Here is an 18624-nt window from a genome sequence, read left to right on the forward strand (position 1 = left end):
AATTCAAAAATACCTCCAAAAGGCTACATAGCTATTTTCCTTGTCATTTACTCTGTTCATCAATCGGTTAGTGTACAAACTCGCAGGAAATAGTAAAAAAGACTTTGCCCATACTCTCATGGCTAGTACAACCAAAGGACTAGTAATTAAAAAACAGATATTAGATTAAAAAATATACTTTGTGATCAAGTTGTTCTAACTTGGGAGTTTCAAATACAAATACGAAAACTGAAAACTTTGACCACCGTTTTTCTGAATCACAAGAGTGAAAAAGCCCATTATTATTCCCTGACATGAACATATTAAATAGCTTTTTGGTTGTCAAAAATAAAAGGTACTGACAAACCAGCAAATATTCAGACACTTGAAAAGTGATGTCTTGGTATTTTACATTTTAAAGCAAGCTAGTTAAATAACACACCTCAGGTGACACATTCTGTTCAGTGAAACAAAAATCAAGTGCTCCCTTTGCAATGAGCCAGACTATTTAAAGCTCCAGCTGCTTTCTGACTCTGTAGTTCTGCCGATGGGCGGCTAGTTACGTCAGCTTATCCCGTGAGCTCAGGGTCACCGCAGCGGATCACTTGGCACAGTTTTTACGCCGGATGCCCTTCCTGACACAACCCTACCCAATTTCTACCGGGCTTGGACCGGCACTGCACAGCTGGGGATGGGCATGGGGTGTTAGGGGTTCAGTGTCTTGCCCAGAGTAACTTTGACGTATAGCCGGGGATCGAACCACTGGGGGTCTTTGAGGTTCTGTTGCTCATTGTTGCTGCTGCTCATTTGTTGGTTGTCAGATTAGCTCTGATCATTGCAAACTGGGAATCACATTGGTTTGGGACTATGGAAACACTTCCTGTAATACTGGGATGTCGTCTTCACCTCAACAAGTCATGGTAAGTGTCTGCTGCCTTTTCGCTGCAAAGCTGATGTGTTTGTGAACTTTTCTTTACTGTGCTTTTGCTTGTTTTTATGGTGTTGGCTAATTAGCTCTTGACTTTATATTTGGTTACATTGGTTTACTAATGTCTCAGTGCAGATTTTTAGCAGTGAAACTAGGGACAGGCCGTAAGCCATTGATCTTTGATTATTACCAGTGAAACTAAGAGAGACACTTTTGCACTGGTACAGTTTATATCAGCATTTGAGAAAAGGACTCGCAGGAAGGAAGACGTGGGAAAACGATGCCGGTAGTTTGTGTTTAGAGCCCAGCAGTGATGTGAGCCTGTTCCTGAGCTGAATCTTCATGACCGACAGCGCCACCTTAATGAGAGCTGCAAATACTCCAAGCCCTCCACTAGTTTTGGTGGCGCTTCAGCTGCACATGTGCAGCTTAAAGCGAATGTTTCCCTCTGCGAAGTGAACTTGATGCAAAGACCCCACTTTGCCTCGTGTGTCATTACTTCAGATGTTTCTGACTTTGTGTGCCGACACACAGAAAGCGGTCTACAGAGGGATTTCTGTTCACACAGAATATTAAATTGCACTCTCTGTGTTGCCAAGCAACAGTAACTCTTTTCTAAGTCAAACTCGCACCATGTTGATTGTACAGTTTTAGCCTCACCGGTGAGCTGCATATTACAGTATTTTATCTGCCTTTGAAATAAAACCCTGTGATGTTGGTGTGTTGTTGATGTGTTACAGTAGCCTTTGTAATCCTGAGCACTTCAGTTAATCCCACCGTGGGATTATTCATTCATCTCTCCATATCTCACTCACTCTCGCAAAAAAATACGCGTCTGGCGGTGACTCGGTTAGTGAATACATGGGGACATGACCTTAATGCGCTTTAAGGAGCTTAGACAGCTGAGTCTCGCTTGAAAGCCACTGCATTTCTCCATGGACAGAAAGTTGAAGTAAATATGTGCGTGGGCGGACTTTTAAGTCTTGCAAATCACTTTAATGCACAACTTCTTTATGTAGAGATGATGGAAGGTCTAAGGAGTTGGTGTTTCCTGTCCAATCTCTTGTTTGTGTCGGTTAAAGAATAAAAGCTGATAGTTTGATGGTGGTGTAAAGAAATCTGAGGTGTTTCTCCTCTTCCCTCATTATTCCATCCACTCTTGGTCTTTATCTTTATCTCATCAGCTAAAAAGTCCAAACCAAGGCGGCAGCCTTTTAGTTCATGGTGCTGTGAATTGTGCTGCAGGCAGTGACCAGTTTTTGGTAGATCTGTGCTAAGATGGTTCCTGGGTTGCTCCTGGCCATCTTAGCCAATGTCCTCTCAGCTGAGTGAAACAGTTTGCATCTTCATTGAGAACTTGGAGAGGAGCTTCGCATCCCAATCTTTGAATCTGCAGTTGTTGCTGCTCCAAGTTTTCCTGACACGTGTAAATCTACCATCCTCTTTTCTTAGAGCTGTTCCGAGCTCCTGGGACTTTCCCTTGTTCTGCGTTTGAGGCTCAGTCAAACAAACTAATTTTATGTTGGCACAGAGAAGCTGACAGCTGTTGTCAATCACTATCATCAGCAATATCAGCTGATAGTTTCTAACTGGGCCTGTCAGCGGTGTAGTGCAGCTGAAATCACACAAGGCAGTGGTGAGAGTGAAGAAAGTGGTCAAGTGGCAGCTAAACTATGATCTGTCCTCAACCAAAGAGGAAAACAAAGTCCTTCTAGAAATTCTATGTCAACGCAACAACATATAATGTTGTGAACGTCTGGTATCACTGATCAGTACAGTAACATATCATTTAGGAAAGGAAGAAACGATCATCTATTTGACAGAACTGTAAAAAGCTCTCAGTGTTTTTGTGTTTCCTCTTTCCACTGCTCTACATTAAGGTCTCCAGTTGATAGATTTGGCCTCGGTTGCTCTATGATGCTGTGTCACTAAGGCTGTTAGGCCTTAGAAATTATTATATTATTATATATTATAAGTATTATAACTGCACCAACAAGTCAATCTTGTGTGCGTTACTGTAACAGAGGTGGGTGAGTTCTAATACAAAATCTTATAGATAATAGCTGTCAACTTAGGCAGTTTATGGGGAAATAAATGTATCCTATTCTTAAAACATTAAAAATATTTTTATTTTAAACTCATTAGTCACTAAATTCTTTAGTCATTTCAGAACTTAGAATTCAGAATTTAGTTATTTTATTTTATTTTTTTCAGCTTATCCCGTGAGTTCAGTGTCGCCACAGCGGATCATTGTCCGCATGTTGATTTGGCACAGTTTTACTGACGCAACCCTCCCCAATGTCTACCGGGCTTGGAGCGGCACTGCACAGCTGGGGATGGGGAATGGGCCGTTGGGGGTTCAGTGTCTTGACCAGAGACACTTCGACATATAGCCGGGACCGTGTAACCATGTAGTTACAACAGTTTATTTAGTAATACTTGTATGGATTTCGATTAAGTTACCTAGAAACAGTGTGAGCTCATTTTCATACATGCACTTCCCAGCATGCACGTCGTCAGGTTTAACTTTAACCAGGAAATAGGTCTTTTTTTTTTCCTTTCTCACAAGACAAAAGCTGTTTAATGCCCTTTTTTTACATGAACCAGAGACTCTTTCTGAATCAAAATTAAAATGGCACGATGTAGAAATGGGTGCACTTCAGATACTTTAAGTATCATCCTCCTTTCTCGGGGGTCATACAGTAAATGTGGAGAAGTGTTGGCTCATTGTAACTCCTGGAGGAAACCTGTCCTGATGGATTACACCTCTTTCATAACTCTTGACTTAAAGATTTACCAGAAATCCCAGCTCATTCATGAAGACAGTGTGTGTTAGTAGATCAGTTTATCAGTTCTTTGCTCTATAACAACACACAGACTCTCACTAGCCTCACACTTATTGATTATAAAAATGACTCCTTTTCTGTCCTGACTTCAGCATTAAGGCCACGACGACTTCGTGAATGTGAGAAACATGGCGCAGTAAGTCCTCTCTGGACTGATAAAGGTTTAAACCCCTTTGCTGTGTGCTTTGACAAACTGCGAGCAGGTGTCAGGTGGAATGAATGGACGTGCTGCCACATCACATTTCTTTTCCAAATTGTTTCATTTGCAGGACAGTCGATATTTTACAGGTGAGAAATTTCACAGACACACGCACACACACACACACAGTCATCTCTGCTCAAAGTGTTTGTGAACCTTTGTGTGTGTGTGTGTGTGTGTGTGTGTGATGGGTGGCGTGTTGTGATGGGAAAAGTTACAGATTGTGGGACCATGCAGTTCATTTAAAAAGCTTCCTGACTGCCACTGCGGATTGATATTCACCTGCAGCAAAATGCTCCACTGGTCGTAATCTCTGTGCTCCCTAAACCTGCCACAGTAGCAGGAGTCTAAAAAAATAACTTTAAAAAATTGTGCTCTGCTCTCTTATAACTCAAATGAGGTATCAGAACAGACAAGGAAGAAAAAACATATGACTTCAGTTGCTTAATAATTTATATCATAAAGATAAGGCTGCTGGTTACACATCATCCGGGGTGGCTCTAAACTATATTTATTGGGGTGGCCAGAAGGGGGCACACGCTTAGTGAATTAGAAGTTTTTAAACTCAAATTTTTTGGAAATGATAAAATTTATATTTATAGGCTAATGGTGTGTTTGTTCAGTGTGAGAAATGTCATAATACATAAATGATCAGGAAATAATCACCTGCAATGTTTATGTGATTATTTTGATGCTCAGGAGCCTGTCAGTCAAAGAGTGTGGGTGGCAGATCTGCGGCACCTTTATTTTTGACTTTCTTTTTAGCAGTTGATGTATTCATGCTTGTAATATTTCCAAACCAATGTTTTCCTTTACTTCTCCTCTTTTTATGAACTTATCTTGTTATTTGTTCGAATTTCCTTCTTTTTTTTTTTTTAAAGCGGGTGCAGTCAACTCTGTTGTCCAAAGACTATTAAAAAGACATCAGTAGGACACTAGGCAAAAAGGGCTGTTCACTAGAAATGTTACTCAAATTAATTTGAGTGGAAACACGGCTGCACTGACTGGATCAATGAAAGGCCAATTTGAAGAACGTGGGGCAATGTTTGTTAAAAAACGGGCTCATGATTTTGGAATCAAACGTGTCAAACATGACTGTGTCCAAAATACATTTCAATACAAATCAGTGTGAGCCTCACACAGGCCAAAACTAGGACAAAGTAAATATGCTTTGGGATTTACGGAAAAGTAAAATGTGTTGCTCTTCATTACAAGACAAATGGGCTCTGTTCTTTTTTGCTTTTTAACCCACTGACCTCGGGCAGCTGTTCTCCTCTCTCCAGGACATCCCGCAGGTGGCGCCCTCTGTCACTGTGGGACTGCAGCTCGTTACACAGAAGGTCACCCAGGGTGACACGGCGCAGACCGAGCCTCTCCTCCATCCGCTCACACTGGAGAGACTTCCCTGAGCCTGGACCACCTGAGAACACACACACACACACACACACATGCATTCAATGACATTAAGCCTAAACTTAACCTCAACCCTTTGAGTTGTGAGAACGGCTCAACATGTAGTAGTAGAAAAAAAGGTTTCTCCACCAAATTATTAAAAATCAATCAAGCAAAAAAAATGTTAATAGTACTCAATAGTACTATAGCAAGAAGACAGGGCCAATTGTTTAGTAATCAATTTTCAATTATTCAGCGGTCTTCCTGCTCGACTGCAGGTGTTTTATCAGGTGTGTTAACTGTATTTCATGTCTGTATGAAGCTGAGTGACGCCTCACTGGGAAGCAGGGATTTATAATGACCACCTTGAGCCCAGAAATACGCCTCAGGATGCGCTTCATATTCATCAGTATTCTGCTCCAGTCCCAGTCCTCTGCCGGATTTCAAAAACAAACGTCCTCGCCACCATTTTCTCAGAGAGCACGGGCAGATATGAGTGGGGTTCGGCTCAATCAGGCAGAAGTCAGAAAAGGGCCTCGGCTGCTTGACACTTCTGCCAGGAAACAAAATAATGACCCACCGGAGCCGAACCAGAAACCCAGAGAAGCTTGTTAGTGACTCTTCGAGTGGGTCGGCTCAAACTCAAATCTGAGTTTTATATGTTCGACCATCTGAATTTTACATCCCCTGGTCTCGTCATGGAGTAGTGTCGCTAATGAAACCCTGATAAATCTTATTTGCGCTTCTACATTCTGCCCTGACTAGTGCATAACAACCAAATGTAAGTAGTGTAAAAAGCAAAAAAGTTTACATTTAAACATTTAAAGAATAAACAATAATGATATTCATTTTTAAAAAGCATTTTAAAATCCCTTCCAATACAACTTTATTCTAGATTTTCTTCTGTCGTCAATCTGTTGAGCCTGTTTTGACTGCAGTTTTGAAATATTTTATAAATCTGAAGTTTGTTTAGCTCGTTTGTTACTTTTGTCAACATTTATGCCATAACTATAGATCATTGGCTTTCGGCTTGTCCCTTCAGTGGTCGCAACAGCGGGACATGTTCCGCACATTGATTTGCCATGTGTTTTTATGCCATTTTTATCCAGGCGTGGGACTGGCACCATGGTGGCCCTTGGTGGCTGGGTGGGGCCATGCCTGGTAGGGGTGGGATTTGAGCCTGCTGCCTTCTGCATCCCAACCCAACGCTCTACCACTGACCCACCAGGTCGATAGAACATAAAATGAGATGAGTCTGAATACAAAGAAGTAAGTTGTTCGCACTCTGCTGAGTCTCTACTGACGCTCATGTAGGTGGAGGTTTATATTTGAGATGCCCAAACCATCCCACCAAGTGTGCACAGCTCGAACACAGCAGTGACCTCGACTAAAGCCAAAAGTGACAGATGGAATATTTAGGAAAGAGATGCGGCACATGCAAAGAGGGCAGAAAATGATGTTGAGGATAAATTTAATTTATGACTCGGGCTCTGATAATTTATTCTATTTTACACCAAGATTTTGCAGGCATTACCTTTTTATATACTCCACTACATCAGTGAGTGACGTTGGTGATAAACACCGGTGAAAACATGAAAGCAAATATGCAAAAATGTTTTTCCAAACAGGAAGAAATGAGAGCAGCACTGAGTGACAACCCAAAGGATGGAGGCTTTCAAAAGATTTTTCTTTTACATTGTCAGCAACCACAAAATACACAAATGCGATCGAGGCTTTGGGAGTGTGGTGTTCAGGTCACCGCAGTGAAATGGCTGTTTGGAGCCAGGAGTTTTCTGTGGAAGCCTGTGGTTTAGGTTTGTGCTCAGCACCATTGTGGTCATCAAGTTTGAAACGTGAATGTGGAGAAGTAGCATTTGTGGACTTTAAGACAACTAACAACCAGCAGGTCTAAACACTGAGGGCTGCCAATGGATTCTTCACTTTATAACTCTGTGTCCCAAACAGTTTTGAGACTTTGTCTTGACTTTTAAAAACAAATACAAAGCCAAATGTGTAAAAATAGAGTTAACACTTTGTCTGAGTTGTTAATGTTAGCCGGCCTGTCCCACTAGCTACGTACAGAAAAGCTAAAGGTAACATGTCATTCGGCTACTGCCATAAATTACGTATATTATCACATTAGTATGTCGTGTTGGAGAAGCCAATGTCTAGAATCAGCACATCCATTTATGTTTTTATGTTGCTACACTGTGATCCAGACTATTATTGGAGTATATTTAGGCATATTTAGGACCCTTTTCTTACCGTGGCCTCTTTGGCTTTGTATGCTTTGTTTTAGTCCCTTTTCGCTCACCAGCTTGCTTAACCCTATCGGTCGGCCGAGCAGCTACTTGTGCTCATGCAGGCCCAAAATAGATGTCAGTTTACGGACTGACAGTGTGTCTGTCACATATGTATTAAGAGGGTCCAGAGAAAACCTCAAGGAATTTTGTGGTTTGGAACTCTGCCATTGTTTAATATGGACACTTATCATCATGACAGTTAGGCTAAAACTAAAATTCTGAAAAAATAAAAAGTTAGCTAAGCTAGCTAGTGAGCTGCAGCTCATAAAGTAAGAGAACAGGAGGTGGGAGGCGGTGACTTGGGGTAGAACAGGTTTATCACACTGAAGTGTCCTTGAGCGAGACACTGAGCTGCACGTTGCCTCAGCAGCCTGCTGTGTGACAGCTACACAGTCATGTGTTTACACAGTGTTATTTCATCAGGCAATATTCTGCTTAACGAATGAACTAATCCATGGGCACAGGTTCCTGTTGTTGTTACAGGTTGTACAACAGGGCAAATTTGCATCAAAAGTGTCAGCTTAAGACTAAATATAGTTTTTCATTAACATAGAGCAAAATCAGAAAGTGGCCTACAAGTAATGGGGGGACACATACAGGAGCAAGTTGGACTACAGAAGCTGGGCTTTGATCCACCAACCCCGCAGACGGTCAGCAACCTCCACTGAACACTTTTTAATCCTCTGAGCACTAATAACTAAACTTTCACACTAACTTGAACATGGTACCTTCTGCTTGTTAATATCCTCCTCTAACTGCAGAAAATGGTTTGCCCAGCGAGGGCCACTCGAGTGAAAAATTGCGTTGCGTGACTTCGTACCAACTGTGGTTACCGCTCACACCAGTGGCAGGGTTTTCTTAATTTGAATTCAGGTTATGATTATAGGTGTAAAAATTGTTAATTTTGTTTCTGCAGAGAGGATGGAAATAGAAAATGGGACGACGGAAGTGACGGAGAAGCAGTGGGATTAGAACATGACCGAGAGAAGATAAGAGGAAAAAAAAAAACTAAAAGCAGAGATAGGAGTGAAATCTCACATTATGTGCCTGAGGCACTGTCACCACCTTGTTATTGAAGCACAGCTGCATATTGGATGATGACACCACTTAAAACTCCTCTGTCACAGTTTCAATGGGTAAAAGTTCAGTTATTTTTGTTTGACTGTACCTCTTTGTGTTTTTTTTGTAAGTGGGAAAGTTTAACATAAACCGGTGCCATCTTAAACAATAGATTGTGAAATCATAAATAAAATGGCTCTAAATTGACAGTAAAAGTTTGAAGACCTGATACTCACCCTCATCAGCATTTCTAAAGGCAGATGTACAAGTAGTAGTAGTAATAGTAGTGGTAATAGTAGTAATAGTGTGACTCTGAGCCGTCTTCTGCAGACAAGACACTGAAGTCTGACAGTTAACCCGGGTCTCCCCTGAAGCAGCATCAGCGTTTGAGCTCGCTCCGAAAACTGCGACGAGAGGAGGCGGGCCTGTCAGGAGGACGTGACCGCTTTTGTGTAGAAGCAAGGGAGTCATCGTGCTGTGTCAGGGAGTCTTCAGATTTAAAAAGTCAGCATAACGTCTTATGTGGTGAGAAAGAAAACGTGTCCTCTGAGGTGACGCACATCTCACAGAACCGGGAGTCGTTCTCTATAATGAGGCATTATTCCTGAACGTAAGTTTGCTTTGCAGTAAAATGAGTTTAAAACGTTTTGTACCGACCACATCACTGACTGCTCTTTCTTTTTTTTTGGTATGACCACTAAAGAGTCTACATTTATGTAACATTTGAGCCTGAATGACCAGACTTTCATTATAAGGACAGATCTGAGTCTGGGTGACATTTGTTACATATACAGTTGGCATTTAGCTCCAGTTATCGTCTGCGGCTGAGAAAAAGCTCCTTGTCTCTCTCCACGTCCGTTTCTCAAACATTCAGACAAACCAATGTTAATTTAGGTCAGTGGGGATTTGTCATGTTACTGGACTGTTATCTGTGTGGGTGTCAGAGGGAACAGTACTGATTAAATAATCCTTTAATGGCTGTGTCTCCAGTATTTTGGTGAACAGTGTGTGTGTGTGTGTGTGTGTGTGTGTGTGTGTGTGTGTGTGTGTGTGTGTGTGTGTTCCAGATCTCTCATTAATCTTCATCTCACTGCACCATCTTCATGTAGACTGTGGCATCACAGCATCTTAATCCATAACAATAATACATTTACTCATCTGCAGGAGTTTGTGTATCTAGACTTTGTTAGAAGGGAGAGATGTTGTCGTTGTTGAAGTCATTTAGCAGATTAAAACTTTACGCTGAGCAAAGTGTTGTTGGAGGAAAAGCATCTGATAGGTTGCAACTCAGATCACAGATTGAAAATTGCTCTTTTCAATTTTGCAGAATCCAACACGTTTACAAAAGGACTTCTACATGAGCAGGTTGATGTATTCAAATGTCTTATTTTTTCAGACCAAAGGCCAAAGATGATTAGTTTTAGGCAAAAAATAGACATAGTTTTAGATAAATAATTATCGCAATCAATGGAAAAGTTCCAAACAGAGACACAACGAACAAAAAAAGATGCAATATGAACTCAGAGACAAAAAAAAAATGACCAAAAACACAATGTGACGACCAACAATGATGGAGACGTGTAGTTTCCTCTTCAGCTACGCTCCTAAACTAGCTTTTTCATCAAAGATAACATTGCAGAAAAGCATCAGAGCCGATCAACTGCCTGAACTAATTTGTGTGCGTGTCTGTCTGTGTGTCTGTGTGTATGTGTGTGTGTGCTGGCGCTCCGTTGCATGTACGTGACATTGCAGAAAAGCATCAGAGCCGATCAACTGCCTAAACTAATTTGTGTGTGTGTCTGTGTGTGTGTGTGTGTGTGTGTGTGTGTGTGTGTGTGTGTGTGTGTGTGTGTGTGTGTGTGTGTGTGTTTGCTGGTGCTCCGTTGCATGTACGTACCCATCATGAAGATGACCTTTGGGTTCCTCTGTGCTGTATTAAAACCTGTCAGAGGAAAGAAAATCACAGTTGCTGAACTGCGCACAGAAAAACATACTGTATGTCCACATCAGTAATTCACCTTTAGTTCTTTTTAACTGTTGCACAAATGCACAAATAAACTATTATTAGTATGCATGATATTCATAAATGGATGTGTCAATTAGGACAGTGCTCCTCTTCTTCATAGGGCCACATTTTAGTGGTGCAGATGTTTTTGAACAAACTTAACATAATAACGACTTCATTTGTTAGTTTTAATACTTAATACTACTCTAGTTGTGTCACGAACAGATATTTTTAACACTAATGGAGCTTTCAGTGTCACCGTTAATGTTATTAGCTTCACCTGAGAGTTTCCTGATGCACCAAGTCAACATATCTGCTCTGAGAAAGGGACGGTCGGGGTAAGTGATCTGCTGATTATTATCATTAACGTTATATATATCTGATATAGTTGTGGACAGCAGGTTGACTACATCCTGCATTTCCTTTAATCAGACATTGTCCTGCTTCTCCTCTGTGTCCTCCGCTGACGAGATAAACATCAGGTCTAACTGGTGACAGTGAATCGACACATGAGCTCCCCTCCTCCTCCTCCTCCTCCATTACGCAGTCAATACTGTTGATGCAAAGCGACGCTGATGAAAACACACACACGAGCACACAGGGAGTGGTTCTTTCAGACATTCGGGGGAATAACCGTTATGACACTTGTGGCATTTACTGCGATGGAAGACTGTGTGTGTGTGTGTGAGATGAAATGCTGAACGGAGTCGGCGGCTACTTAATGAAAGAAAGCAGCAGCTGATAAATACGGGAGGTAACTGCTAATTAAAGCTGCAGTGTTATGCTGGTGGGGAGAGTGTTTGGCCGACCTTTGACAGATGAAAATCAATCGCGCTATTCACTCACTTTCTGCGGCTCCTTCAGCGTAACCAAGTTCTCCCTCCTCCTCCTCGACCTGGACAATCAGAGAGATTCAGATTTTAGGTCAAACCTTCATTTACACAATAATCTTTAGTTTTTTTTCTTTATCGTAATAAAAACACACAGCATATAAACTTCAGATGGAGGAAGAAGCTTGTGAAAAGTACAGCATGTGGGCCTTCGAACACTCACATGAAAGTGTTGATTATGTAATTTAAAAGCCACGGCCATTAGTCTGCTGCTTGAACATCCTACATTCTTTGGCTTTCAAGCATTTCACAGGGTTTTTGGAAACTGGATGCAGGGATTGGCTCCAATTCAGTCACGAGCATTAGCGAGGATGGATTATATGGCCTGGCTCTAAGGTGTAGTCAAACTCGACTAACCTAATGCTACAACAGCTTAAGCCGAAGCATAAGAAAATCAATCGACTCTGATCCCTCTCCCTGCTCTACCATGCTCTTCTACCAACTGCTACACTTACAGCCCTTAAGATATCAGTCATTATCAAATTATGAAAAATGAAGCTGCAAAACTGGCTGATCAAGCAGAAATAACTGAAATTCTTGTTTAGAAGCGCGAACTTTGTTCACAAGACATTTTGCCAATGTGACATTAATTCTGGTCTCATTTATTTAAAATAAAACTGTAAATTAAAACACTTGGCTTCACGTCGTTTTGCGGTTGCTTTTCTTCCAACAGCAGAATTCAACAGCTACTGCTAAGCTCGTCCAAAATCATAAAATCTGTCAGTCAGGCTCACAATGGTTTAATAGTTGAAGAGAAGCTGACAACAGAAAAGCCGTCTAAGTCAAAATTAAGACTAACACTGCAGACTCATGCATGGAACATTAAAAAAGCCCTGCTATGTAGGCCTCGTTGTGGTTTTAGGCACAGAATGGGCCTCCATTTTACATCAAAGATCACATTGACACAAAGTTGGAAACTCATATGCTGACATCAAGACCAGACTCATGGGGTGTCCACACAAAACATGACAACAAGACAAAGGAAACTGGCCAACAAAGGGGGAGAAGGACAAACAGTATTTCAGAACGACCAAGACAGAGAGGAAGAAGTAATATGACGAAAGACTATTTGAGACAGAGTGAATAAGACAGAGTGCTGAGTAAACCCTCAGTCTCCCCGGAGCAAACACATGGTCAGAGCCAGGAGGACGACTCAAACTCTCAGCAGCCTCGTTCACTGAATCTTAATTACGGAGTTACAAACACATGTCAGTGTCAAGCTGGGGCAGAAAAATTGGCCGAGAGACATTTTCCACTTAGTTTAATCTCTTTGGAGAGGAAATCTGATTCATTTGATTCAAACACACGTCAAGTGTGTCAGTGTTTTGACACCATTTCTAAAAACAATTTCTCATCGCTGCAGGTTTCCATGGTTATCCTCTTCAGCTATCGGCCATCTGCATGGTTCTGTGCAAGGGGGGTACGATTAGAAAAATCATTCATTCTTATTGTCTGGTCCCAGCAGAAACAAACATGTAAAAGCCCGAATGAATGGCTGATATTTAAAACGCCAAAAAAATGTCATAAATGAACGATATGACCAGTGATCTTAGAAGTGTAGAGGACAATATTCAGAGGTGGCAGTAAGGTCCTTTTAACCCTGCTTTACTGTTATTTAATGCTCATTTAGTGTTAGATTTTTTTTTTTTAAAGAGACATAGATTGTTCCCTGAATTTTGATGTGATCTAAACTAAAAATCATTTAGTTTATAAAAGTTTATTTTACTAAAAGTGGATTAAGCAACTGTGTAAATTGTTAAAGGAGTTGGAATCTGCATTACCAGCTTCACCGATCAATTAAAATCTGCAATAATTAGGTTTTGCTACTAAAAGGTTACAAAACATATCATTTTTATTCATACACACATACAACCTCTCTCTCTCTCTCTCTCTCTCTCTCTATATATATATATATATATATATATATATATATATATATATACATAAATTCCAAAATTTAGTACACACATTTCAGTGCAATAAAACATCTGGGACAGTTCACGATGCATCAGTTTCCCCCACCTATCCATTATCTAAAGGGCTTTTCCTGTTCAGGGTCACAGGGGGGCTGAACACAAGGTGAGACACAACCTGGACCGGACTGTTTCAGATCACATATGTAACTGTGATAAAGTACTGAATTCCACATAGATAACATCGCTAAAAGTTGTTCATAACAATCCCTGTCTCCAAAGTTGACATAATACTGGTGCTGAATGTGAGGAAGTGTAGCTAGTTGCATCTTCAACTCTGTGTTTGTAAACAGTATGTGTTAATCAACTAATGCTGTTTCAAGCTGTTCTTCTCTTAATCCTACTTTGCCAATAAATGAAAGTTTTCATGGAGCAGCTTGCAGTAGGCAGAGATGTACATGTACTGTGTTCCAGCTGAGTGCATCACCTTCAGACAGGTGACTTAAGACTAATGACTGCCCCCCCACCGCCATGATATTTCCATCTATTGCCAACTCTTGACCTCACTTTGCTCTGATACGGTCTAGTGATGGATGTGATTTGATGGATGTGATTTAGAGCTGAGTCACGCTGACCCCTCTATGTGCGGGGGGTGGGGGGGGTCAGCTTGGGGTGGTGGTTATATACAGTAGACAGACACTGGTGAAGCAGAGTAAAGCGAAGAGTGAAGAGCTCTGTTGGTGTTCAATAAATGGCGTCAGTGTGGGGGAGTGCTGGGTGCCAGCGACGAGCCAGCTTGGCATGTGGGTACACCAAATGGTCCGATGACTCAGAGAGAGAGAGAGAAACACGTGGCCAACACGGATTGCTTCCATGTGATGAAGAACAGATATATACAAGCATACTGTAGAAACACAGAGGCAAAAAAAAAGGTTGGTCCCCATTGTTGTAAAGTTACTATTGCATGTTGGTGCTGGTTTGTGATACACATAGTTTACAGTCATAAACACACCTACACGATGTAATGTAACATCTCATAATGACAAAAGTCTCCATCTCGTGGGCACCAGATGTCGCCACAGATTCAGGGCGTGAACGTGTCAAATCAAAGAGTCGATAAATAAACAGAGATAGTTGTCGTTTCTTAAAGTATTTATAAAATTACATGATGCACAAATTTTAAGGTCCTGTGTGTGTATAACATTCTTATTTAGATGTCGGGGGGGGGGTGTAATTTGATTTAAGCTCGGGAAACTTGTACATTTCTAGGACTATTTGTCAAAATTCTACCTTCAGACAGGCAACAGTGCATCAGGAGGAAAAGTAGGTCATTCTCTGATTAACTGCACCTTTTTAAATCTTTTCAATCTAAATTACTAAACAAATTAAACACGTTTCCTGGCATTTCTCTGTACGTTGCCTGCATGGGCAAGAGGAAAGCTGCAGTTCAGTCACATTCGAAAGAAACAAAAGACATTAGCCACGGCTGATGCGTCTGTATCACCAAAGTCTTCAAAGCTGCTCCTGATTTTGTGCTATTGTCTTGCGTCTGAAAGTGGAAATAATGGCCTAAATGTGGTGTTTGTGGAAAGGTCAGGTGGTTACCAAAATCACAGTATTCACAGTAAATGTCAGGACCGTTTGCTCTTTGAATATTCAGAAATTTCCTTTTAAAGAGTTTACCTGAAAGAACGATGGTATTTTGCATGTTTCAGCCAGACATCCCCTGATTGACATGGATTATCAGAAGGCAGACTGACTGGATTTTAGTTGCGACTTTGAGGTGTCACTTGATCAACAGTGTTTGAGCTAAATAAAAATAGAAGGGAGTACTTCATTAATCCTTTGACAATTATAATTGTACTACTGTAGATGTCAATGCAAACCGTGTGTAGACTGGAACTGTAGGTCCTGGCTTCACGACGTCTAGACCCCCACATCTTATGAAGCTAAAAATGAGGATGCTGCCAGCATCTTGAAGAGTCTCTCAATCTTAATTTCTGAAACAATTCCTTCGCATCAGACTGTCGGGGAGACACCTGTGTGAGCTAATCAAATAAGCTGCGGCTGCTGCCCTCAACTCATTATTTTCATACGTCAGGACCGTGATATTGATCTGTCATGTCTGTCTAAATGAGTCTGGAGACGCTCTGATGAGCTGCAGAAAGCTCGTCACTGTCACAGTCTAAACAGCAGAATGACGTCCAACACATTTGTCATCCATATGTCATTTGTTTCTGCAATAAATTATACTTGGTAGAAAGTAAAAAAAAATGTTGGAAGTATAAAATTTGGCACCAGAGACCTGAAATAGCTGTTCTGCCACCCTTGTGTGGATCAAAACTCTAATTATATCCATTCATCCGTTTATATCCGGGGCCACAAATATAGGCGAGGTCACACAGTGTCTTGGCTTCTTAGAAAAGGTAGTCGCTGCACGCCACAGGAAGTGCTGCTAAGGAAAGTCAGTGTCTTCAATGAGCCGGATGCAGGGTTTTGTTTGCCCGGTCCTCATCTTCAAGCTGCTCTGTGGTTTCCTCTCTAAGGATCACTACTGTGATTGAAAGAGTAGGCTTTGTCCTGAGTCTGAATGTGACAATAAAGAGAAGGTGACACAAGTCAGGAAGTATTGATCAGCCTCACCTAAAGTTCACTTTTTATCTGGCATGACTAACAGTGTTTTATTAGGAAATCACAGTCGGCCAGGAAGCCCAGGAGACACTCAGCAGGATGTCGGCTGGCAGGTAACAAGCTCCCGGCTGTGAGAGTAATTCCGTTTGTGTACAGGCCTGGTGAAGATTAAACATGTCAGCTTTATAAGCAACACACGTGGACAAAACATATCAATAAATGCTGTGTTACAAAGTACACTGTCCTTGCAAAAAATGTATTTCACACTGCTTTGCTAATATTTTATGTAAAACTAGCCATTTTCCTGCTAGAATTGGTAATAAAGTACTAATTTAATGTACAACACTGGAATCAGTGCCAAGTAATGAACAGATTATTTTTGATATTTGCAGCTTTTGTTCATATCACACAATTGGTTGTAGAATATTCCAATTTTTCTTTTTTTTAAGGACTTCTCGTCCATGTTGAACAGACGGAAGTAAATTTTTTTTCCTGGCCACGTTGGCGCAGTGAAAACAACACGACGCGTCATCACCTTTGTATTGTGTTAGTAAAAGAGTTTATTTACTGCAGCAGTTTGGAAGTCACATCATTTATTGGAGTTGTGTCTATGGCATCCTGGCAATTTTAAATAAAGTATTCACTCACTCTGTTTTTGGTCCCTACCAACTTGCTGTGGGATTTTATAGCTTTTCATAGTGCAAGTATTCGGCTACCAAATGGTCATGTGTGTTAAAGTTAACACACAAGCAAAGAAATTAGTTTTAAGTTTACATGCTGTTTTTGCTTTTCTGTGATGAAGTGGGATCTTTACTTTAGTCCAGCCACAGCCTTTCCATAGGGATTAATGTTGATTTTAAATTCCCATACTTTTCTCCTAAAATGTAACATTTACTTAGATATTAAAGGAGTAGAACCATAGCATGAATAAAGAGGTTCAATAAAATGTGGGTTCTATAATTATATGGTTTCTTTAGCAGGACTAAGACCAGCTTTGGTCGTGAAACATCTCCAGTGAAAGACAATAGGGGACACATTGTAACCAGTGTAGTTAGTGCTGCTGTCCCTTATCGTATATTTTTGTCCCCAGTATTTAAAGCTCAAACGCTGACCTATCGTTTTGGCAAATCTCTACAGAGAAGCATAATGGAATATTAACAAAAAGTAGTAATTGAAAAGTATATATATATATATATATATATATATTTCTTCTAAATGTGAATTCAATACATTGAATAAAAGTGAAGAGGTCCTCTGCTGACAGAGAGTATACGCTCTGAAAACTAGGCCTAGTCAGAAAACACTGTCATGCAGCATCCCCCCAATAAAAGGGAAACACATCGAGACAGAGAGAGCTGAGCAATTTGTTTCTAGACACCTGGAGGATGGGAATGAGACAGAGGTCGGGGTTATATTTGACTGCAGCACTGGGGCTGCGTGGAGGAATGGCTCTCGCCAAGCATTACACAACAGCATTCTCTATATGAGGAGATTTGCCTTTACTGAATCATCCAGCCTTTGAAAGAGTTCACCGTTGCCCAGTTTTGAAAATCTACTATTGAGATTGGCGTTTCTGTTGTGTAAATAAAAACTAGGGAGAGAGTGAGAGCGAGAGGATGTGGACTTGCAGAGAAGGCTTTTGCTTAGTAATCACAGTGATTCAAAATTTGATTTCCGTAATGGGATAAAAGTGTCACTGTGAAAACACAATAAGAGAAGAGGCACTTTTATTTAAGTACAGAATCAGCACACACCAGGATAAAGCTTCCCAGAGCTTTGCAAATGGCTACGTAAGTGAACATCAAATTTAAGCACGAATGGATTGTGAGGAAATAACCCCTGGGCGAGTAAAAGATGGCTACCTCTTCTGCACAGGACACCCGAGCTGAAAGAGATACGAAATGACTACAGATGAGTCATAACGAGAGGATCATGTAGCTATGGGTCATTTCCTTTCTTCCTCTGCCATCATTTTGTCCAAATATGGTTTTGTCTTATTAGGATAATCATTTCAGTTTTAGGTTGAGTTCCCACCAAATGGTTCCTGGTACATGTCTTTCCTAGGAACTAAAGTTCAGGAACCTTCCCTGAGATAGAAAAGTCCATTAGGGAATTGTAATTTATATTTCCACTACAGGGCCAAAGCCACAAGAAGAATAAATACCATATTTCCTCGCTCTTTCGGGCATGCAGGTTTGCCCTCTACAACATCAGAAAGATAAGACCTGACCTTTGTGAGCATTATTGTCCAATGCCCTGCTGATGGGGCTAACAGCAGCACAATCAAAGCTCTCCAACTGACCCAGAACGCAGCAGCATTTATGATCAGCCAAAAAGGACACACATCACAGCAATGTTCAGATGTATGCCCTGGCTTCAAGTAGCTGTCTCTGTCAACTTTAAAGCTCTGTCCCTTTCCTGCAGAATGGTCAACGGAACAGCACCTTCCTACCTAAACACCTTCATACAGGTCTACAAT

The 18624-nt window shown here is 41.0% G+C and overlaps 1 protein-coding gene across 1 annotated transcript in view; it reads right to left on the minus strand.

The window, feature by feature from the left end:
- Positions 1 to 18624, minus strand: part of ak5 (adenylate kinase 5) — a 58228-nt gene that overhangs the window by 2208 nt on the left and 37396 nt on the right. Inside the window, exons 9-11 of the mRNA XM_067475825.1 lie at positions 11558 to 11606; positions 10604 to 10648; positions 5209 to 5372 (exon numbers count right to left, since the gene is read on the minus strand). Coding sequence (XP_067331926.1) covers positions 5209 to 5372; positions 10604 to 10648; positions 11558 to 11606 — 258 coding nt within the window. The remainder of the gene's footprint in view (positions 1 to 5208; positions 5373 to 10603; positions 10649 to 11557; positions 11607 to 18624) is intronic.

The sequence above is a fragment of the Channa argus genome, chromosome 14 (genome assembly GCF_033026475.1).
Source record: "Channa argus isolate prfri chromosome 14, Channa argus male v1.0, whole genome shotgun sequence".
Classification (NCBI taxonomy): Eukaryota; Metazoa; Chordata; class Actinopteri; order Anabantiformes; family Channidae; genus Channa; species Channa argus.